This window comes from Corapipo altera, unplaced genomic scaffold, assembly GCF_003945725.1.
Source record: "Corapipo altera isolate COAL_440 unplaced genomic scaffold, ASM394572v1 22b, whole genome shotgun sequence".
Lineage (NCBI taxonomy): Eukaryota > Metazoa > Chordata > Aves > Passeriformes > Pipridae > Corapipo > Corapipo altera.
In genome coordinates this window covers 10698729-10723315 of record NW_020884876.1, presented here as the reverse complement: position 1 = coordinate 10723315, position 24587 = coordinate 10698729, and the positions used below count along the sequence as shown (strand labels likewise).

The 24587-nt window shown below is 37.3% G+C and overlaps 1 protein-coding gene across 4 annotated transcripts; it reads left to right on the top strand.

Moving 5' to 3' along the window:
• Nucleotides 1-24587, top strand: NEIL3 (nei like DNA glycosylase 3). 4 transcript variants are annotated; one of them, XR_003526500.1, is made up of 11 exons: nt 1-93; nt 1930-2045; nt 7390-7524; nt 8565-8778; nt 9205-9279; nt 11771-11937; nt 14910-15079; nt 17212-17614; nt 19476-19650; nt 20021-20175; nt 20488-20566. XR_003526500.1 is itself a non-coding variant. In XM_027636298.1 (11 exons), exons 1-11 carry the CDS (start codon nt 1-3, stop codon nt 22823-22825), a joined length of 1722 nt encoding a protein of 573 aa, XP_027492099.1. In that variant the 3' UTR covers nt 22826-24587. The 4 variants fall into 4 exon arrangements, 3 of the variants coding, with proteins under 3 accessions (XP_027492099.1, XP_027492098.1, XP_027492100.1); XM_027636298.1 differs by lacking the exon at nt 20021-20175 and adding an exon at nt 22809-24587 and having other exon boundaries at nt 20488-20644; XM_027636297.1 differs by lacking the exon at nt 20021-20175 and having other exon boundaries at nt 20488-21623.

The window sequence follows — 24587 nt, the reverse complement described above, 5'->3', positions numbered from 1 at the left end:
ATGGTGGAGGGCCCGGGCTGTGCCCTCTGCGGGGAGCGCCTGCGGGCACGGCTGCGGCGGGGACAGGCCGTGCGGGGAGCGCGGAGCGGCGCCGTGAGTGAGGGGCCGGGGCCGGGGCCGGGACAGCGCTTGAGCTCCTTGGGGCTGAGCGCAGCGCAGGGGGCTGGTTGGTGCCTCCCCGCCGGGCCCCCGGCTGCCGTGATCTGTGGGCGGTGGTGGGTGTCGTCCGTGAATGCTGTCTCTGTTCTTCCTTTGAATTATAAAATATCCTTGTCATCAACAAAGTAAATAAATAGGCCTTACCGGGTCGGCTGTGTAAAGAGATGCTGAAGCTGTAGAAACAGGAGCTTTAGGAAATTATGAGTGAAAACTTTTAGAATCGCTCTGGTTCTCTTCGGTAAATTTCAAAATATCGTTTTACTTCAGGAAACCTGAAATACTAGGGAAGTTATTACTAATCTAATTTTTTTACAATCGCTTAAGTCTTTGCATGTGCTAGATGATCTTTAAGGTCCCTTCCAACCCAAAACGTTCTGCGATTCTAGTGTGAATGAAACACAAGGGAGAAAGGTATATGTTTCACAGATATCACAGAATATTCTAAGTTGGAAGGGACCCACAGAGACCATCGAGTCCAGCTCTTAAGTGAATGGCCCATATGGGGTTCAAACCCACAGCCTTGGTGTTATTAGCACCATGTTAACCTGCAGAAAGGGAGCTTTTACTTCTATATTTTTTTTAAAGTAATTCTAATTAGACCAAGTATTTATATAAAGGTTGTGACATCTGCTTTCAATGTACACAATACGTAGTTTTCCTACTAGTTTTTATCCTTTTTGTTGACAGCATAAAATAATTCACTAGTATAAAACTGCCAGGGGACCTTCTAGTAGGTGGAGATGTCAGGATGTCAGTAAAGCAGGCCTTAGCTGATAAGCTGTGAAGGTACAAACCTCTGGTTTTGATTAGAGAGGTAGCTAGGGTATTTTTTTCATGTCTGGTTTTGCTCATCTGTGAAAAATTGTGTGTTGCTTGTGGCCCAAGTAAGTATATTGGATGCCTCCAGATGAAAGCTGGGGAATTTTTCCCCATCTTCAGTGTATATAAGGAGGCATGATAAGATAGTACTTCAATTAAATAACAATTTATGGAAGAATGTGGTTCAAGATATGTCTGTCTAAGGTATGTCAAAGATTCATCTTTATAGGTTTATATCTCTCAGGACTAAGCTTTTTAAATTAAGGAGTTATGTTCCTGAGGTTTCAAAAAAACAAATCTCATTGCCTAAAATAGACTCCTTCATAGCTTTGGACAGTAAAAGTCACCTCAGGGCAGACTCTATTCATTGGCAAATGATCATCCTAAGGGTCTTGTCCTCTAGTAGTGTCCCCCTTGCTGTTCACCTGCTTCTGAGATTAGACTTTAAACTAGTAGGAGGAGAGAAATATCTCTGTTGGCTCAGTGGAGGGTTTTCTGTGAAAATGTGAAACACTGTTTTCTGTTTCCCGTGTGAAACACTGAAAGTGTATTATCAGCATTTGGAGAAGAATATACAGCTGCAAATAGCAGAATTGACACTCTGATATGTTTCTAATGTTCAAACTGTATCTGTTTAGTTTACACCAGGCTGAGACTCTTATTGTAAATTCATGACTTGAAGGAAAAGGCATAAAATACCCTGAAGAAAAAGATGTATTGTTTCAATTAGGAAAAAAATTGAGCTAAGTCATGATGGCATTAGCAATAGTGACTGCTTCCTGGGTTAATAGTCCCATTGTTTTTGGTAGAATAGCTTAAAGAGAAAATAGATAATGTTGTCTGAGTTGAGAAATTAGTTCATACATCTGCTTGCTGAATGTTTACTGATGCTAGAATCAAAGCAGTATAAATTCTCTTTAATGTTCATGTGTGTATGTACTCATTTTTCAGACTGCTGCAAGTGAAGAGAGAATCTCTGGTCATGATTTCCTTGTTGGACACATTTACAGGGGTGTGGAGACATTGGGAAAGGAACTTTTTATGTATTTTGATCAGAAAGCCTTGAGGTAAGAACTGAGAAAAAGGCTTCCTATACATTCAGACTGATTGTATTTGGTGGGTCATCTTGCTTTTGCTAATGTCAGTTTCAAAGATTTGAAACCATTATGCAGAAACTTCTCATCAGCCTCTTCGCAACGCTGGAAATACTGATATAGTCACACTTTCAGGTAATTTACTGCTTTTCTCTTAGTCTGAGATTTCATAGAATCATAGAATCAGACGGGTTGGAAGGGACCTCTGAGATCATCAAGTCCTACCCTTGATCCACTATCACCGTGGTTACTAGACCATGGCACTAAGTGCCACATACAGTCTCATCTTAAAAGCCTCCAGGGAGGGAGAATCCACCACTTCCCTGGGCAGCCCATTCCAATGTCTGATTACCCTCTCTGTAAAGAATTTCTTCCTAATATCTGACCTAAACCTCCCCTGGCACAGCTTAAGACCATGCCCTCTTGTCTTACTCATAGCTGCCTGGGAGAAGAGACCAACCCCCACCTGGCTACAACCTCCTTTCAGGGAGTTGTAGAGAGCAATGTGGTCTCCCCTGAGCCTCCTCTTCTCCAGACTAAACAACCTCAGCTCCCTCAACCTCTCATCATCAGACTTGTACTCGAGTCCCTTCACCAGCCTCGTTGCTCTTCTCTGGACCTGCTCCAGCACCTCAGTATCCTTCCTGAACTGAGGGGCCCAGAGCTGGACACAGTACTCGAGGTGTGGCCTCACCAGCACTGAGTACAGGGGAAGAATCACTTCCCTGGGCCTGTTGGCCGCACTGTTCCTGATCCAGCCCAGGATGCCATTGGCCTTCTTGACCACCTGAGCACACTGCTGGCTCCTGTTCAGCTTCCTGTCAATCCAAACTCCCAGGTCCCTTTCTGCCTGGCTACTCTCCAGCTACTCTGTTCCCAGCCTGTAGCGCTGCAGGGGGTTGTTGTGGCCAAAGTGCAGGACCCAGCACTTGGCCTTGTTGAACCTCATCTCGTTGGAATCAGCCCAGCTCTCCAGTCTGTCCAGGTCCCTCTGCAGAGCCCTCCTTCCTTCCAGCTGATTGAGACTCCCTCCCAACTTAGTGACATCTGCAAATTTGCTGATGGTGGACTCAATCCCCTCATCTAAATCATTGATAAAGATATTAAACAGAACTGGACCCAACACTGATCCCTGGGGGACACCACTAGTGACCAGCCGCCAGCTGGATGCAGCCCCGTTCACCACCACTCTCTGGGCCTGGCCCTCCAGCCAGTTCCTAACCCAGCACAGAGTGCCCCTGTCCAAGCCATGGGCCGACAGCTTTTCCAGGAATATGCTGTGGGAGATGGTGTCAAAGGCTTTGCTGAAGTCCAGGTAGACTACACCCACAGCCTTCCCTTCATCCACCAGGTGGGTCACCTGATCATAAAAGGAGATCAGGTTGGTAAGACAGGACCTGCCCTTCCTAAACCCGTGCTGGCTGGGTTTGATCCCTTGTCCATCCTTTAGGTGCTGTGTGATTGCACTTCCGATGATCTGCTCCATAACTTTGCCAGGCACTGAGGTCGGGCTGTTTCCTCCTGGATTACAGGGGGGCTATTCAGCTTCTTATCTCTTTCTACAAGCTCCAGAAACCATGTGTCCTCAGAACAACCTGTCTTACTGTTGAAAACTGAGGTAAAGAAGGTGTTAAATACCTCAGCCTGTTCCTCATCTTTGATAACTATATTCCTGCCCATGTCCAATAAAGAATGGAGGTTTTCCTTGCCCCTCCTTTTGCTATTGATGTATCTATAGAAGGACTGTTTTTTATCCTTCACAGAAGTGGGAAGATTAAGTTCAAGTTGTGCCTTCGTCTCTCTAATTTTCTTTCTACGTGACCTAACTATATTCCTAAACTCTTCCTGAGTAGCCAGCCCTTTTTTCCGTGATCGGTAGGCTCTCCTTTTCCTCCTAATTTCCTTCAAAATCTCCCTGTTCAGCCAGACCAGTCGTCTTCCCTGCCGACTTGCCTTTCAGCAGACTGGGACAGCCTGCTCCTGTGCTTTCAAAACTTTCTTCTTGAAGTATGTCCATCCCTCCTGGACCCCTTTGTTTTCAAGGGTTGTTTCCCAGCGTACACTCTGGACTAGTCTTCTGAACAGGCCGAAATCTGCCCTCTGGAAGTCCAGCATAGAGGTTTTATTGATGGCCCTCTTTGCATCCTTGAGTATTGAAAACTCTGTTATTTCATGGTCGCTGTGCCCCAGACGGCCTTCAACCACCACATCTCCCACCAGCCCCTTTCTGTTTGAAAACAGAAGGTCTAGCAGGACCTCATCCCTGGTAGGCTCATTTACCAGCTGGAGCAGGAAATTATCCTCTATGATAAGGTATCTGAAAAGGAGAATTAGTCTTTAAAATGCTTTGTTTCAAATAGGAAATAGTTGTTATAGTTCTAGAAGCTGTATTTAAAGAAGTCTTATTAGCCATGTTACTGATGGGAAACCTTGTAGAAGTTATGTATGGGAAAGGTCTCTGTGCAGAAGGCAGAAATTACTTATTATCTGATATTGAAGATCTTAATTCTCTTGTTTTAAAAATGCATCTTGTGGATCTTAAAGATGTTAAAGGGGGTGGATGATGGCTTCAGAAAATGTGTCTTACAGCAGTCTAAGACTGGCTGCCAGGAGACAAAATAAGAAATACACCTTCAGAGGATGTATTATTATTTATCAAAGTTAACTCTTAAATATAGAACTTTCTTGTCATGGGGAAGGTTACTGATATATAGATTCTATATCTGTACACAGTTTCTTAACATAACAAAAGCAGCTTTTCTCTTCTGCTAAGATTACCTATAAAAAGCTGGTAGTCATGCTGGAATAATGTCAGACACATCTTGTGAAAGACTGGGCCATGAAGGGTAATTAACTAATTTTATTCTCCTGGATTTTCTCAAGTGGGGAGTGACTTCCTGGTGGGAGAAGTTAACCTGGCCATTAAATTGTTTTATGCAGTTTGGCTACTGCTTACCTGACTTGCATATGAGGAAGATACTTCTGAAATGTTACCATATTGTGGACAGTAATTAGAAACTCCAATTCAGTAATCCATGGTAGGCACTAGAAGCTTTTTTTTTCTAGAGGTACAGATGAGCAAGGACACCTGAAGAAATTAGTACTTCTGCTTTTTGATGTCCATTTAAACAGGGTCATTAAAGTCACTGAAGAAAATAATTTTTTTTCTTTTTGATTTTTTGCCTTGAAAGTCACTTAAATAATCAATGAAAATTGAAAAAGATTCTTTGATAGTTGCCAGTTGTGCAGCAGAGACTTTTGTGAACTGAGTGTTTTGCCATAGAAATGATACAGTTATGTGAGAGATCTTGCTCTGAGCTGGATTCCTATGGTCTGCTATTAATGTAATTTGGAGTGATGAATGGTTTAGAAAAGTTTCTGAAAATTGATAATGCACATATGTTTTTACATAACTGATAATGGACTAAAATATTCTTAGGAAACAAGTAATTCTTGACTCCAAATCCCCTAAAGGAAAGACATCCACTGTCTTGACTTGAAATTATATCTTAGCCCTTAGAACTTGATAATGTGAATTGTCACTGTTTTTTGCATCTCTATGTTGTAGCCTGTCTGTGCTGCCAGAAATCTTTTATTTTTACGGGGAAAAAATGTTTTAAATATAAGCAGATCCTTGCAATATTGTGTAGCACTAAATAATTCTAAAGTCTCACCATTTATTTTAAAACAACATAAAAGTCATCAACTCCTTACTATTAGTTATCATTGAATAACAGACCCTAGGTTTAGTTAGCATGGCTTTTTTATTTGTAGTTAAAATTAGTAGGCTTCTGTTTTACCCTATTTCAGGACATCAATGGTAATGAAACACTTCAGAGTGAAATTTTATAGATTTCTTAAGGCTATTGAATGTAAACATGTAGTAATGCCTCGATTATTTTTTCTAGTCATGAGCTGGCAAGTCACTAAGATAGCTGTGATTCTTAATGCTCCTTTTAAAGAGTGTGCTGGAGCTTGGTAAATGAAACCATCAGCTATTAATGTGAATGCCATATCTTAAAAATAACTTTCTGGAAGCATTTAGTACATTACCATTTGGTAGCAAGATGCAAGAGTTTGGTTTAAAAAGAAATTTGACCAAGTTTAAAACTAAGTTTGGCTAGTTAAGCCTGTGCAGTACTGTTCATGGCACTTGAGAATTGAAAATGGCGATTGAAAATAAAAGTGGCTGAAACAACTGTATCACCTGAACTGACTTGTAAGAAGAGCGTTTTGGAAAGACAGGTTTTTAAAAATTGAAAAAAATAAATGCTATGAGGAAGTTACTTAGAGAGTTACCCTTAAGACTATGTTTAATGACATGTCTTAACCCATCTGTAAATATTTAAAATGCCTGTCCTTCCTGAAATGTAACAAAGAGGGGTTGAAAGGAAATATACACCATATGCTGCATTTTTTTCGTCATTTATGTAGTTTAGTCTGTTAAATCTTTTTGTAACTACAAAATGATCTACTCTTTCTGATATACAGTGTATAGTAGTAGGACATGGGTTTTCGGACTTGAATGTACCAGGTGAATTTGTAATAAGTAAAATGTATGACATAATAGTCAAACTTGTCCTTTGCTCAAGCATACTAGCTCCTGGTAGAATATATTATAAAATGTAAGACCTCTTAAAGCATTAGTGATCTGTAAAATGAATGCTCAAAAGAGTCTATTCTGCTACTTTGCCATCTGTGCATTTTTCATTTTATTTCTTTTATTAATTTTTAATCGACCTGCAGCCTTTGCCTTGGCGATAAGCAAAGGAAAGCAGAAGACAACATATGGCAAATATTAATTACTTTGTTTATGGTGTTATTGAATGTAGTTGTGATGTGATAACAGGGTTGGCAATGTGTGGACTGAAATCTTTCCTTTCATACAAGATGAATTCTGCCTGATTTAACAGAAAATTGTCTGGTAAAGTGGCTTCATTTCTTTCAGGCTCCCTGAAGGTTTAAGAACCTATGTTGGAAGACCAGCATGTCAAGTGAAAAAAATTCTAAGTGCAGCACACCAGAAAAGTGTGTTACTTAATGATCAGGTCTGACTTCTATGTAATGAATTCTGAAGATTGCTGGAAAACTGCCATGTTTTGGAGTGGTTTTGATTTGGGGAGGGTTGTTTATTCTCTAGTAATTGAGCACTATGTAAGCAAATAATTTGTTGCTGTGTTACTAGTAATAACTAGAATTAATGTACATATATACTGACTTGGTTAGGCAAGGTTCATAAATTCAAAAAATACACTGGTGTTATGCTTGGAAACATTGTTAACTTAAAATAACTATAAAAGCTCTCTTTCCCTCCAAGGATTCACTTTGGTATGAACGGTTCCATGTGCATTAATCCTGATGGAAGCAAAGACAGAAATGGACTACTACCAGTTTTGGAGATACAGCTTACAGAGGATACTGTTTGTTTTTTTGATGTGACAGTAGAGTATAGGTAAAGCAGAAACTAACCAAATTGAACAAATTGATTTATTTATAACATTCTTTTAAGAACTTAATGAATAATCACACACAAATTGTTAAGTGCTTGGATACTATCAAGACAAAACTTTCTAAACATATCATATTTATTGGCATGGTAATTTGGTTTTGTTACTTTGTATCAGAGCTTACATAGAATTAAAGTAGTTGCATGCTGTGGTCTCATTAGATAGTGTCAAGACTGGGAATAAAAGTTTGGTTTAATTCAATCCTTAAATCTGAATGCTGAACTCCATTGCTCCTTTACTTTCCATGAAAGTGTCGCTTCCTTAACAAGAGTAACAACGTGCCATGATTACTGGCTTCAAATTTTTATGCTCCCAAGGTTGGGTTTTTATATTTCTTTTTGGAGCCAAATTGGTATAATTGTTCTAATTTACATTAAGTGGATCTTTATGTCTATCACCATTGTACTTGACACTGCTAATAAAAATTACAGCAAGCTTGATTTCAAAGTGTTTGAGGCTCTTGAGAGAAAAGGAAAATGTAAATTCGAATAACTTATATATGCATATTTAAAATTACAAAACATAAAAGCTTATGTAAGCCTGAGACATCTTGTTCTGTATTATTTTTAAATGATTATACTTAACCTAATAAAATAAAAATTTATCTTAAAAATATAAATATATATAGTCATGTTGTAACTACTAGTGATAAACTACTACTGTATATATATATTATATATCGTAGTTTATTTATCATTGTTGTAGTATATTTACATATATCATATATTATATAGATATACACACACATATAATATGTTGTAACTACTGGACCATGTCACCAGTTATTTATATTTGATGGTCCAAACACAGGAAGGGGTGGCTAATGTAATTTCTGTGCCTCTTCCTGTCACTGGTATTTTCATGGTTTCTATTATCTGCATATAATGTTCTATAATACTTTATTGTGTTCTTTTTTAAAACCATGCTGCTACGTTGGAATATTTTTAAAATAAAAATAAATCCTAATGAATTTTTTCTCTTCCAGAAATGCAGCTGAGAGTGAGCAGAAAGTGAGAATGATGGAAAGCTTGGATGTCTGTTCTCCAAAGTTTAGCTTTTTAAGAGCAGAAAGTGAGATTAAGCAGCACAAAACTCGCATGTTGTGTGATGTGTTACTGGATCAAGCAGTATTACCTGGAGTGGGAAATATCATAAAAAATGAAGCACTGTTTGATAGTGGTCTTCATCCAGCTGTTAAGGTGAATGAAATGTCTCAAGATGGTTTTTAATGACATCTAAGTATTAAGAAAGAGCCTCTGATATTAGGTTGTATCATAATTCATGAAGATATTAGGAGGGAAGTAGAAGTTGTTAACTCTACGTGTTTCATGTGGTCATTAACTCTTTGGTCAATATAGGGGAAGATAACTGAAATTTTTACCAAGACCTTTCCTTGGATGAGGGAATGCACATTGTTTGGTATGCAAGCAGTGAGTTTGTGTGGTATAGAATGTGAACATGTACTGTTTTACTGAGATGATACATATGATGTGAAGTCAGAATTATCATAACATGAAGCAGTGCAATTCCTATCAGTGTTCAAAGTGCACCTGCCTCAGTAGGTCTTTTTTCTGTTGTCCCTTAGCATTGTAATATTCTAAAAATCATTCTTGTCTTTCTCACAGGTTTGCCAACTGACAGATGAGCATATACGTCACTTGGTGAAAATGACACGTGATTTTACCCTGCTTTTTTATAAGGTATTGGCACATGTTTCTGAGAAGCCTCCAAAGCGTGACTCTGGCACATTAGATGTATGTGATCATCCAGTGAAAACAGTAAAAAGATGCAACAGGACAAGTGTTTCCTTGATTAGGAATGTTGAATTGTGTGCTCTTTATTAATTGTGAATTGTCAAATGATGGAAAAGTGGAGGAGTCAAGATTGTAAAAGTATGCACAGGTTGGCCCAGAAAAGTTTCACAGATGTTGCCTGAAGGCCAGTTCAGTTTTTCTGTGAATGTGCTGTAATGTCACTCTGAACATGTCAGAATTGATGTAGGTTAAACACAAACTTATATGTCAGGTAACATAAAGGTCACTCTTAAAACTGGAAACTAGAGATTGCCCCAGGGAATTATGAAGGTAATTCATATGGCTTCCTTTATGAAACTTAAATAGCAAGTATATTTATTTAACTAAATAGATCATAACTGCTAACTTATTTTTTTTCCCTAACTGAAACAATGGTTTTCATTGCTAAAGTGAAATAAATTACAGTTTCTCCCTACTGTCACAACTTCAGTAGGATTTAATTTCTTCCCCTGTAAAGTCTATAAGTCCTTGTTGCTCTTTAACTTTCCTCAATAGAAAAAGAGAGAACTTGACCTAATCCTTCTACATTTTATTTCTTTAAGCTGCATGCAAAGAAATGAACAGCAGTGATGAAATTCTTGTCTGTTTCTCTTGCTCTTCATGAAAGCAAGGAGCTAGTGCTGCTAAAATGTGGTTTTTTTGGTAGGTTAGGAGGAGAGTACTTGATGTTCCTAATGCCATCTTTCAATCACTAAGGTGAAAAATGTGATTTGTTTAATCATTTAATCTGCTTAACTGTTTTCTTTCCCCCAACCCACTGAAGAGTCCTTTTGGTTTATTGGCTATGGAAATCTTTTCTTTCTCCAAACTTCATAGTGAAGTCTACCAATAAAGAGATAGCATGTAGTTCTGCAACAACTATAATACTAGGAAATCTAAATGTGTCACAGGCTTTTAGACTGGTAATAAACAAGTCTTAACAAAAAGTTAAACTTTCTGTTGCTCAGTGTAGCGATTTTTAAAACTTTTACAATCAACACTTAGCAAGTATTCAACAGTCAAGTGCTTTTAAGAGCTAGCCTCTCCTTCTAAGTCTCCTTAAAATACATAATGAAAATATGATAATATGAGGCATACTGCTTAATAATTTTTTATAGACTGTTACAGATTGTACCAATCATATTGTATCATTACAGGTGCAAAGATGAAGAATCTTGTTTGTGTAAAAAGCTGTTGCTTTAGTTTGTTTTTTACATAACTGGATGGGAAAAAAACTACTCATAAGAAACTGACTGTAAACCCTGAGAAAAAAGCAAACTGTTTGTGAATATTCATGCCAATATATATTATTAATTCCTTCTGATTGAATTACTAGGTTGTACTGGCACAGGCATTCTCATTCAGCGAGGCTGATGAATAAAAGCACAGCAGAAGCAAATATGCTGTGCTCAGAGACACCTGTACTTTGGGAGAACTCCAGGAGTCTTCATACATTATGGAGCTAGAGCTATTGAACCCTGCCAGAGCTGAGCTGGTACTGCTGGGCCAGCTGTGGTATTGTTTGAACTGTGCCCAAGAAATTGCTATTTTAGTGCAGAAACTCTTGGGGCTCTGCAGTCGGCTGAATCTCTACTGGGCTCTTGTTTGGTTTTTTTACCACTTTTAGCTATATGAATTGTCTCATGAGATGTGCCTGCCTGTCAGCTGTCTGGAGACTCTTTAGGCCACTGTGCCCTTGGGCTTGTACTGTACTTAATTTGACTTTCTGCCAGGATCTAGGGAGCTTACCGTACTGCCAAGTGGCTTTTCACAAGCCAAGTTGTCTGGCATGGCCAGGGCCAAGATGAAGCTGAGGAACTTTACTGGGCACTAACCAACATTTACAGAATCCCTGGAATATTTCTGCATTGCACAATTCTGTAGGTTTTGGGAAGGTGGATTAACCCAGATTCTAGCATCAGGTCTGAGCTGGCTCTGTGGTGTGTTTTTTGTTCTTTTGGGGGTGAGGGGAGGTGGTATTGGTTTTGTGGTTTGTCTTTACTTCTGTTTTCTATGCTGCATTGATTGGACCTTATTATCTCTTCAAGAACACTCCTACAGGTGCCAGGTCAAAGATGACTGGTGCTAAATCAGAGCTAGCTGGTCCAGCTGAACTCAGGGAGTTCCTAGCATGTATTTGCTTGCACCATGCTAGTATGTTTTTTTTTGTCTATCTTTTATTCCGTTATGTGGAGAATTATAGACTCTGTTATAACTGATTTGTCAATTTTTTACATAAAATAATATGAAATTCAGATATAGCCCTTATGAGTGCACCTTAAATCATCATCTAGTCATTGAGCTGTCAGTTTATGTAGGGTTATTTTTATTTTAGCTTCAGACTCACATAAAATTTATACTGAGTCTCTAACATGGATTGATACGTGTTCTGTTTTAGTGCCGCAAAACTGGGTCCCCACTCTACAAACACTACAAAGTGTACAAGCGCCCAGCCTGTGGGCAGTGCAGTGGGAACATCACTGTGTGTCGTCTAGGAGAGAATAACAGGATGACTTACTTCTGCTCCCAATGTCAAAAGGCGGATCCCCAGCTTATCAATCTTAGGTATGATGGTAACTTTGTGACACTTTTAAGCACCTCAGAGTGTTGATATAGTAAGAGGACATCTCTTTTCAAATAGAATGGATCCCTGTGCATTTTATAACTAAATAAACTCTATGCTAGATGAGGACATGACACCTTGCAAAAGAAAAATGTTTGGGCCATTGGTATTTAAAAGTGGTTAGAAGCTTTGATTCTTTGATACTATTTCTTTCAAAGGCCCCATCTGTCATGAAGTAGCTATTACTGTAATCAAGTGTAGGAATTATAAAACAATTCAGAGTACTGAGAATTGTTTACTGAAATTAATTCGTTGGAAAAGTTGCCGCTTGTTCTTGGTGTTATCAATATAATGGTCTTGGATGTTTACATACAACTGAGTTGAATAGCATAAAGCAGGAATTTGTGTGTCTCTCTTTTCACAGGATAGCCCCCTCACAGTTGTTCTGGCTTTAGAGTTATAGTGAGGATAACTAAAACTTCAGTAAATTCAGAGTGCAGCAAATATTGTAGGAGCTTAGGATTTTTTCTTTTCTTCCTCCTTATCGGTTTTAAAAAGCTTTTGCTATAGGTGTGCCATAGAGGCACTTTGAGTTCCACATAAATTGTGCTAGCAGCAGCTTTCCTCCTTTTATTTCAGGAAAGCAGAAAATGCATTTGATATCACAAAGGGTCAAAAGGTAGAAGTTCCAAAAGCATCTTATTCAGGCTTAGATACCTATGTTATTCTTGAAAATTTTCATCTGAGGCTTCAGAATTTTGCCTTTTTATACTGAGCTCTGTCAATTTAATATAAGATACTGCTTCACTTTGCAAACTTTGCCTTCATTAGTGTGTGTGTATATATATACATTTTTAGATAAGATTTATGGAACACACAAATCCCTCTCCTAGCTCCAAGCTTCTTTTAAGACTCAGATGGCTGAAGGGATTTTGGTTAAAGCTTAAAAATCACTTTTGAGTACAGATCAAATATAGAAAATTCCATCATGGAAGATAAATATTTCACATGCTGATAACCCCAATCTGCTGTATTTTTAGAAAGTAATAATGAGAAATATATTGCAGAAGGATAGGAAGACAGCAATGTTCCATTGAGTCGGATAATGAGAAAAGGATGGAAGGAAAAAATCTCTCTCTCTCTGTTCTAGAACAAGTAGTGATTTGGGGTTTTGTTATTGTATTTTTAAATAAATAATTAAACCGTACTGTATTTCAGTGAAAAACATTGTAATGGTAGCTATAAAATACAAAGGTTGTTTCTTATGTTGTCCTTATGCTAATGGTCAGGTCTTTGTTTTCTACTGGTCTTTTTTCAATTATGCAGTAACCATTACCATGTAAAAGTATATGTAGCTCAAGTGATTTATCTACTAATCCAAGCTTTTCACATTTGAAGACTTGAAAGACACCATGTGATCAGACTGACTTGCTTCAGATTATAAACTATAGAATTTAACCCAGTGGTTCTTGGGTCAAGTCAAGTAGTTTATGATTTTGCTCAACTGAAGAAATGAAGAAAATACCCTTTATAAGCTTACCTCATCAAATTCAAATGTACCTTGAATCTTAAAAATACACTTTCCCCCCCATATTTCATAAAATGGGAAGGGAGTGGGGGAGATGACATGATGTGACAGACAGACCAGAGGAACAACATGGAATTAAACTCCAAAACATGACATGCTGAATATACTCAGTCTAGTAAAGCATTTTTGATAACTGAGTAGAACAATTGATCTAATAATGTGAAAATACCCATTTTAACATTTAGAGTTTGGCTGTTTTGTTATCTAGCCACAGTATTTTGATGAATGCTACTGTAATGTCTGTTCTACCTCTTGACAGCACAGGATCTCTGGTGTGTCAGCAGTTCTCATTATCCTCCTTAGTCTTCTTGTTGTGGAAGACATGTGGTAGGTAGTGGATATGTCTACCACTGTCTTAGGAATCTAGTCTGATATGGCAAGTGCTAATTATGGGAAAAGTGATAGGTCAAGGGAGTGTCACACATATGTTCCCAACCACAGCATTTGCATTATTAATTGAAGCGCCTAAATTCTTTGGATTGAAAGAAGTCTCCAAAATTGCACAAAAGCTGTGGAGAAAAACACTTGACAACGTATCAACCGTGAGTTGGTTGATAATATAGTACTTAAAAATGTAAGTACGTAACTTAGTGAACAGGTAAGTTCAAGTCACATTTAACTTGCTGTCAATGTTTGGATATAGTGACTATAAAAGAGTAACTATGATTCTAAATCAGTGTATCAACATAGGAATTATTATAATTTACAGGAAAATCAATAGAACTAAATATTTAGAGGTACCTGGAGAGTATGGCTTTGGCTCACATGTCACAGCTAGGATCCTTAATTCTGAACAGGCTCCTACATGTTAAAAGGCTTTCTAGCAAATAGTGACAAACAAGAGACTTTCTAACTTTTAAGGCTTTCAGTGCTGTTGGCTGTTATGATAACAAAGAGGACTTATGTATAGCAGTTAAATGAGAGCAAAAAAATTAGTTTGCTAGATTATGTGACTTTCTGCAGTTCAGTTTCTAAACAGTTCTTCATCCAGTAATGCAGTTGTTAGTAAGTGTTCTGTACAAGGGAGCCCTGAAACAGTCTCCCTTTCTCACCAAGTTTTTTGCTGCAGTACTTGAAAACGGTAGGGAATTTGAGAGGCTGGGGCATTGTGCTGGAGAGTACCTCAGTTAATAATTAACTTTCTGTCAATTTCTTGTTTAAATATTTTTATTTGTATTACTTGTGCAGCATCTGGAAAGATTTGCCCTTGAGTTAAAGAAAAAAAAAATCAAACTTGAACCATGACATGCTGTCCAAGCTATGATAGGCAGGCATAACACTCTGTGCTGTTTGTTCTCTGGCCCTGTGCCTCCCTGCACATAATGGTGTAAGGCAATTTGTAGAAGGAACGTCAGAAAATACTAACATCATTCTTTTGTTTCACAGCAAACTGCCAACTAGAAATAGCCTAATTGGCTGGGCATATGGCAGGGGGTCATGTTCTAATGAACATGTAGCTCAGAGATCTGAAGAGGAGTGGACGTGTACGCGCTGTACCCTAACAAACAAGCCTTCTGCTGAAATTTGTGATGCCTGTTTGACTTCAAGGCCTGAAGGTACTGAAGAGTCGTCTGGCATCTATGCTGGGAAAGGGGGGAGAACTGTGGTTTTGATGTAGTTTTGAGAATTGTAGAAGTGTCTTATTGTGAATCGTATTTATTTAACTTTAGCTAATTTGAAGTCAGATTTGGGGAAATCTTACACAGACAATCATGGAAACTGTCTTGTCTTACACCCTAAAAGTGTATTCCAACTTTATGTGCAGGTGGGATTCTATAAATACGTCTCTTCAGTGACCCTTTATTTTTGTTGGGGCAAGGAGTGAGACACATCACCATACTTTCAACGTTTCTTAAAATCATTCAAAGTTTGCTGCATAAGTCTGAATGAAAAATCAACAGCGGACAGAAAAGTAACTATTATTCTTTCATGCGAACAAAAGCAGTATATTTTGGTACCCTTTTCTAAAAGGATGTCAGTTTCTCAGGAGCTGTTTTTTTTCCCTCCAAGTTCAGAGTAAAAATGATTCTGGACTTCTTACCTAAATCTGTTGTTAGTCTCTTGCTGGAGCTTCTAATGCTGTTATCTACAGGAAGTATTGCTTCCTTGCTTAATCCTTTTATGAATGGAGTGATGTGTGTGAAACTCTTATCTCACACCAGCTAAAGTCCATTCCCTCAGGTCACGAATCAATAAAAGTACATCTTTGTGCCTTTCATGACAGGTTTTGCCAGCACAGGCTAATCTTGCATAATTCTTCTGCAAAATCAGCACCAGAAACCTGAAAATTTTAATCTGTTCCTCGAATCAGATTTACCAACTAATATTTACCCTGGAGTTAATACTGTCAGCTGAACCTTAAAATATATACTGTCATATGCACAAATGCTTTATTTTAAGCTTTGAAAAAAATCTTATTCCTTCTTCTGGACTTATAAGTTATATAAGTTTAACTTATTTAGTTATATGCCATTACTGAAAACAGGCCTGGAATTTGAAGATGTGTTGAATCTGGTGGAATGCTGTTGGAAAAATTCTTTTTTTAAAAAAAATAAGATTCATTTTTGCATCATAGGAGTGATATTTGAATTTTTTTTTAAGATGAGTTTGCTTACCTCTCTTTTTTTCAAACCTTAAGATTTCTTGCCTTCTCACTTTGTTCAGTGTTTGTCTTTTTATTGTTTCTAAAATTAAGTACTGTCAGCAGAAATGTTTCAATTTTTGAGGACAGAGTACTTGGTATGTAAAATTAGCTGCTGGCCATACTGCCAGAATAATTCAGTCTGTAGACACAGGTAATTGCCATTATATCACAATTTCCTTACTTCTTTGCTAAGTACAAGGCCAAGCTACTGTTCTTTCTTGAAAGGTCTGAATGCACTGAAACCAGTATGTTTCACCGTGCAGCAGTAGCAAAATGGAAGGAGCCTGGAACCAAGTAATGTCCCGAGTAAACTGTAGAGATTCTTATTTTGTTTGAGTGAGAATGCCTTTGGAGAGAGTGTACCCTTCTGTGTGCCTTGCCTACCCATTTTTCTTCTGCTTAATTCCCTCTTTTTTGTGTGGAGGGAAGATAGAGGAGGGAGACACACTATAAGTTGCCCACTAGGCAGGTCTCTGATTCTGTGAAGGAACTGTTGGTTCATGTCAGGAAATATACACAAAGCACATGTCTGAACTGCTTGCTTCATAAAAGCCTCTTACAGTAAGGGAAGGACAGGAAAACTGAAAACACTAGAAAACCCAACAAATGAATATTCCTTTTCGTGTCAATAATAAAATAATACTTTAAAAATGTATAATGCATTGCTACTTGGAGGTACCATACCCCGTGGTCTCCCATTGCAGGCGTTTATAAAAGATTATTTTAAAAAATATAAATATTTTAATCCTTGTGATTTTATAAGGTTATTTGTCCAGTAGTTTTCATTTACAGAGTACTATTAACATTTGGTCCTGTTTAAGCAATAGTGATGTTATCTTGAAACACGTTTTACATGATTCCAAAAGTGCATGAGCTTTTCTTAGTGTAAGAAATTTGGTACTCTATCTAACCTTTGACAGATCTTTCAAGATGGTATTGTAAATTTGCTCTTTCACTTTCCATATGATGACTTATGAATACGGATCAGAAATATAATGTCTAACTCCATGCAGATGGATTATAACTAATAACTTCTTTCCTTAGTTCCAAAGATGGAGAATGTTGAAGATTCTGCAGCTTTTGACGTAAACTTAATGAAGTACCCTTGTAATGAGTTCAGAAAACCAAGCACAGAAATAAAGATCAATAGGAGAACTGCATTTGGGACTACAACTCTTGTCTTAATAGATCTTGGTAACAAAGATGTTTTGAGAAATGGTACCCAAATATCTGATGGACACTCTCAGTGTGTTGCTCCAAAAAGCAGTTGTAAACAGATCCAAAGCAATGCCTACCAGTCAGAGGGAAACATAGGCAAGGATTGCTCAACACACGGAAATGCTATGGCTTTGTCCTCCTGTCAGCAACCTGTCTCTTTCCAACACATACAGAAGAAACAGAAAACTGATCATATACCCTCAGTTCACGAATACAATATAGCAATCAGGTATGTATTCTAAAATAAAAACAAGTCTTTATAATCCCATAAATGAACTTTATCCCCAAAGATTAATGGAATACTGTGCTGTTGGGCTCAGACAGTGTTGTCTTTGGATTTCTGCCAGAGGTAACTTATTCTAGGCTAACTATAATTTAACATGATTTCAATAGCACTGAATGACCTAGGCTGTCACTGGAAAAGTCCTCATTTTGGCCAGTACTGCTGTTAGCTAAACAGCTGTTCATAGTTCAGCTATTCCCATGGAATAGTGCAGTATAGCTTTAATAGGTGAACAAGCACAGTTCTGCCTAAGGAGTTGTTTGATCTTAGCGCTCTAGTTGCCACTGCTTAGAGAGATCTTGAAGTCATTGTGAAAGATTACAAAAGGAAGCTAGGTGAATGAATATATTCTAATTAAAATTATTTGTCAACTACCAGTTTTCAACATTTTCCATGATAGCAAGCTCTATACAGGTGCCTTGATGAACTTTCCATCACTGTTTTTACTCTTAACTTCCATCCCCATTTTATACAATCACTTTAGTGCTCTACCCGTCCTGAATTTTTATTTACACAGCCCTGTTCAGACACATTCATTGCCTAGTTAAGAGAAATGTGAGAATCTATGAGGGTTGTCAAGGAAAAGTTGGGCACACATACACAGCAGTAATGGGAGTGCAAGGTAGATGTCACTTACAGTGGTAAATTTTGCAGGCTGAATGTGAAATATTGATGATATGCCACAAAATTCCTGGTCATGTGTCTGTTCTGAAATACAGAAATTACCTCTTGCATTGTTGAAGCACGAATTTTGAAATGGGATCTCACTGACTAGCCAGGCTAGACTGTGTGAATATAATTTCTCCTTGCACTCTCAGCAGAGGACTACTGAGGATGTAGGCAGGATAACTGAGAGTACAGATGACTGCAAAGAAGAAATGAGGCAATATCAATCATGAAAACATGGTAGTTGAAGCAAGTCATCAACTTAAATGTTTTAAACAAAATTAAAAAACAAACTGAAAAAAACCAACCAAAACCAACAAAAAAATCTGTTGGCCATTTTTATCTTCTTGTGTTTTAGTGAGTCATTGGAAGAAAACTGCTGATGTCTGCAGGACTGCAATCTTCCAGACATAGAAGAGAACATAAAATTCCTAAGCTTGAACAGAATGAATTAATATTTTCTTTTTTCACTAAGGTCCCATCACTGCTTTTCTGTTCTATAAATGTATCGGAAAGCTACATTTCAGAGCATTCATCTTTTTCATGTTACGTTTTTTAAATGAAACCTTGTGTATTGCATTCAGATAATCTCTGACTATCTCAATCATGAGGAAGAAAGAGAGAAACTTTATCCCATTCAGAGAACTCTGTTCCATCCCCTCAGCTGGACTACTTCTTGTCCAAATATGATTTGGCATTCCTGTAACTTTTTAGTAAAGAGGGTGGGAGTCTTTTCTGTGAAGCATACAAATGCCTTCAACCTGGAGTAATGACTTGGTATTGGTTTTTTTCCCACCGAGAGCAAAATACTCTTTTAAACTGTGTCAGAATTAGGGGTGGGGAGTATAATAGCAGTGGTAATATTTAGTTTTGTAGATGAATTTGAATACTTCAGAATAATTTAAAACGTGGTGGGGAGAACTGGTGTAATACCTCAAGAAAAGCACATAGTCTTGTCTCTTTACTTCTAGCAGTCATTAAGCTTTAAGGACACAATAGGGTGCATTAGAGAAGCAAGCTTTTTGCCTGTCATTGTGTGTAAAAGTACACTGAGTGAGCTATTGTAATGGTAGGAGAGAATTCTTTGGCTGGTAACCCCTTTAACTTTTCGCAGGAGTCATTTTGTAACTTGTCATTACAGCGCACCTCAAACTAATGTGACAGATGATACTCATACATTAAGCATGGGCCATCCTCGCTGCAGAAAACACAGCCGTCTCTGCAGCCTCAGGGTGGTGAGAAAGGACGGAGAAAACAAGGGCAGGCAGTTTTATTCCTGCCCTCTACCCAGGGAAACCCGGTGTGACTACTTTCAAGTACGTATAAGACTTAAGGGCTTGTTTTATAATAAGCAGTTGTTCCTGCAGCCTCCTTGCCCCAGTGATCTGAAATTGTGGACAGATATATTGCATTTAAAGTTTGAGGTAATTCTAGATACTTTCACACACTGAATTGAAACTAAGACCATAATAGTAGTTATAAACTTACAGTTTTAGTTACTTCTCTTACTGTTGAAAAGAGACCTGCTTGTGCAAATGCTCCTAATCTGCTTCCGTGTGATGTAAGACATATGCATGGCAGAAATATTGGTTTGAAAGGGCCTTGTACAAGTTGTTCAGATCAGCATCTTGCTCGAAGGAGGACTATGGCAAACTAGATCTAATCATCAGCCTTGTTTCTGTCTAGCCAAAATTTTGAAAGCCTTTTAGAATGAAGATTCTATAATCTGCCTGGGCAACTGCTCCCACTGTTGCACTAATACTTAACCTGACCTTCCTAGCTGGAATTGGTGGCCACTGCTCCTTGCTATGAATGTTTGTGTCTGAGAAGAGTTTGACCTGGTGAGTGACCTGGCAGTCACTTACTATCAAGTAGTTAACAGATGAAGTTAAGACAGTAATGACTATAATGCCTTAATTTGAAGAAAACTATGTGTTAACATCAATTAAAGTTGCACCAGTCAAAGTGTGTGCAGTTGCAACTGATGTTAAAGAAAAATCTAAAATAGTGATCACAAAAGAGATAAAACTATCCTAACTACTAGGGACAGTTTCTTCTAGGGTAGAATGCCCTGTAGATCTGTTTCTATTGTCAGTTCTAAAATATGGAATTAATAGCCATCACATGTGCCTAAAGCCTGTTTCTTTTGGCAGTGGGCTGACTTGGATTTTCCATTTTGTTACCATGGCAAGCGATGCATTATGAAGACTGTGTTGAAGATTGGTCCCAATAACGGAAAGAACTTTTTTGTGTGCCCTCTCGGGAAAGAAAAACAGTGTGGCTTCTTCCAATGGGTAAAAAATGGGCCAGGTATGCAGATTCTTCCTTGATGGTGATGTTACAGTTACCTGCTCCTCAGGATGTCTTAAGCGCATACAACTTTCGTAGTAATTTCTGGTTTGTTTTGACTTTCTCTCTGTTCACTGGTTAATAAGTAAAATAGCTCCAACGTAAAGAACAGCAGATCTGGAAAGAGTAACTTTACATAGTCCTATAAAAATTTAACACTGCTTGTATGCTGCCTACAATTTTGAAATAAATACTTAGCTTGCAATATATACTGTTGTATTTCTAATAAAAAAATTTAACTCTTTTCTTTTTTCATGCGATGTGGCTACTAAATTGGTAGACTTTATTATAAGTGTAAACATGTATTTAATAGAAGTGAATAAAAAGATTATTATATATATATGTATTTTTATGTATATGTATTATTAATACCACTTCATGCTTTATTTACTCAGAGCTTAAAATGAATCAGCAATGGACTGTACCCTTCAAATGTTACAATAGTTAATTGTCTGACTTTGCTTAGATTTGGAAAACAAAGACAAAAACCTGCCTTAAAATGAAGAACATGACTTCTGTTTTCTAAATTACATATTCTAAATTCAGATCTGAATGTTTTATTCTAGTTGCTACTGAACATTTTTGCCCCCACATCCATGTGTAATGAATAATAAAATCATACGTCTGAGGTGGTTAAAACTCAGTTTATGTTTGGTTGTCTTACCACTATTTGCTGAAGCAAGGGGAAAAGTAAAAACAATATGCTAAGCTATCAAATGAAAAATAAAGCAGAAACAGAATTCTTCACATCTTTGGAGCATGTACTATAGATAACAAGGAAAATGAGACTAATGAAGATAATGGCCATAGCTTCATAGATTATTGATTCACAATCAGTCTTTAAAGAAAGTAATGGAAAGTAGTATTGCTTCCCACCAAAAACGGTCTGGATGAAATAGGTTTAAAAGCACCTTGGAAATGGTCCTTCAGTCTATGGTCTATGCAAATACTTCAGAATTGTTTCCCTTTTTTTCTTTTTTTTCTTGATGGGGGGAAGGACTGCTTGGTTCTCTTGAGAAAGTTGTGGAACTTCAGTCCAATTTAAACCTTCCATTCCATGGTGAAAGTGAAACTTCAATTCTTCCCCTAGTCAGCACAGATTCAGAGGCTTTTTTATTCCTCTTTTCAGTAGCCTTTGATACTTTTGAAATCTTTTAAAACTTTCCTTACGTGAAGCAAATCTTTAATCAGATTATAGAAAGTGTACTCCTTATGTTGCTCAGTGGATGCTTTTCATATATCTCTTTCATGAGGTACACAACTCCACCTGAGAACAAAACAAGCTATTGCACATGGTGATACTGATTTTTTCCCATTACCATCTTTCTATATGATGCTTCTTGTTACAATAATATGTTGCTGCTAGCTTGTGCTTATACATCTAAATTTTAAAATTGTTATCTAACCAGTTCCTTACTTATATTTGTACAATTCCTTACATTGATAAAGTGTTTGATTATTTTTAAATTTAACATGCTTTTGGATGTCTTGCACAGGGATAAATCCTAAGTAGTTCAGTTAAACTTGAAAAATAAAAAAGAAATACAACCATTTTTGATCACTTGCTTTCTACAAATATTAAGATTTCACTGAAGCTGTAAGCTAAATGACTTTTTCAAACTTTGACGCTTGAAAAATAACAATTAGGTTATTATATGTTTTTATTTTAGTTTAATAGCCAGACAAGAAGTGAGTATGTGTTTACATATAACGCATACAAGTTTTAAAGCATTAACTGCTTTTATTAGCTACTGCAATCACTTTACTTTTCTTGTATTTCTAGAACATATGTTTGTTGTTTTGTTTTGGTTTTTTTTAAATCTGTTTGGAAGTGGTGGTATATTTGCATCAGCCTAATTTTGCTATATGCTATATATCCTAGTTGTATAACATCACAAGGAGAGAAAAGGCAGACAGGGGAATAACAATGGGTAAGGATACGCTGAGCTTATTACAGTGAACTAGGATCTGGAGGAATTTGACATGTTTACACATAAGGGAAGTAGGAAACTAAGAAAGAGACAGTGAATTCCAATTCACTAGATGCCTCTACAAACCTTACTGCTTTTGCAAATACTGGGGTTTTTGGCTTTTTTTTAGCTTTTGTTTTCTCCTTCTCTTGCAGAGGACAGCACTTTGTAACTTGCTTAATGAGCTATGGCTGATAGCTGGTTATAAAAAGTTTTAACCAAAAAAAAGCTGGCAACAAAACTTATCTTGGAATAGATCCCCACTCAACCTTTCAAAAAGAAACTGCAACCAAGGGTGCCAAAAAAAGAAGACAGTTCTTGAAAAGATCTCTTTTCTTTGCTCAAGATAAAAGTCATGATTTTCAGCTTTTGTCCGAATAGTTTACAAATGTGGTTTTATTTTTTCACATTGATTCATCTGTTACAGTGCAAGTGATGGAACACGCTTCTTTCAGATTTGTATCTGGCTTACACATTTTAATGGCTTATGTTGCACTCAATCAACTGCAAAGACTAAAAACAATAACAAGATCTAAGTTAAAAGAGGGAACTGTCTATCCCAAACATTTTCTGTAATTTATATTCCTAACAAAAGCACATGTAAATTGCCTTTAAAGAAATACAGCTACTTTTCAAGACCTTAGGGTTCTGACACAGTTGTTACTTTGACCTGTACCCAAAGACAACTAAGAGCAATGGGATTATTACCAGTGTCTACAGGAGGCTGTTAGGACTGATGGGCTCACATAAGCTCCTTTGACTACACGGTTTCTGAAACGAGGTCGTGATGGCAGTTCTGTAATACAAAGGAGACTTTCAGTAAAGCTGACTTCTAGTACTCTTATGTACAACTTTGAGAGAGATTTTTTTAGACATTAACACTACAAAGTGATAGCATGACTCATAACAGAAACCTGTCTCTCACCTTAAGCTGAAAACACTTTTTCTGGTTTTATATACCACAAAACTAATTTCATAAAGGCCCCGCACTCAGCTGAGATGTATGCAAAACAGTTTTTAGAGGATCAAATCAAGGTCACACGAGTTGTGAAGTAAAAATTTTAAACTCAGAAAATGTTAATTCCATGTGCCATGCCCAGTTTATGGTAGTACTTCAGTTACTATTACAGTTTAAGTAAGTTTAGGCAGAGCATATCTTTCAGTTTGAAACTAATGTTTATTTTCCTATTTGTGCCATTCAGTTTAGAATCAACAGATTTAATGCCCAGTTTCATGTCTTCATACCCTTATTTAAAGTACTTTTATAACCAGCTATTTGTAAAGACAGACATGCATATTTCTTAATCTGCACATGCACAACTAACATTTGATGTCAATGCAAATTCAGCAAATAGATGAACAACATAATACTTACATTAGTAGTTCACTGAGGGAGAACTAAATTTACACTGAAAATATGCACTCAAGTTTTGAGACATTACTATGTCACAGCTGTGACTACAGACCTCTACAATTATACAACTATTTCTGTATCCACCTTCCTGTGTAAAAGGGTGCAAGTTCTCACTTGTTTTTCTGGAATGGAAAACATAAGTGAGAATCTTTTAGATTGATGGTGAAAGAAGCAGAAGATGCCATCCCTTCCTTAATATCTGTATGAATGTTCATCATTAGTCGCTAAGCACCTTTCATGTGAAATCAAAAGGTATTGTAAAGTCTCTAAAAGACTTCATAGCAACTGTGAACAAAATCTCTCAACAAAATTCCCAGAAGATTTAAAATTCTTTTCAATGTCTCTTGTACCTTTCTGCAATTTAACTTGCTGATGACAGCCAGAGTTCAGGATCTAGTGTAACTTAATATGCTGTACGTCTGTTTTTTATTTCTCTGATGCCTGAAAGGTTTTTTATTATGTCCACTTTTTCCTTGAATATTCGAAACATGCATTCAAAACTCATATAGAAAAGTGTGGA

Excerpts from the sequence above, each read along its gene's own strand:
- NEIL3 (XM_027636297.1), top strand. The coding sequence starts at position 1 with ATGGTGGAGGGCCCGGGCTGTGCCCTCTGCGGGGAGCGCCTGCGGGCA. Across the intron at positions 9,280-11,770 it reads TTACCCTGCTTTTTTATAAG|TGCCGCAAAACTGGGTCCCC; the intron begins GTATTGGCACAT and ends GTTCTGTTTTAG. Across the intron at positions 15,080-17,211 it reads TTTGACTTCAAGGCCTGAAG|TTCCAAAGATGGAGAATGTT; the intron begins GTACTGAAGAGT and ends TTCTTTCCTTAG.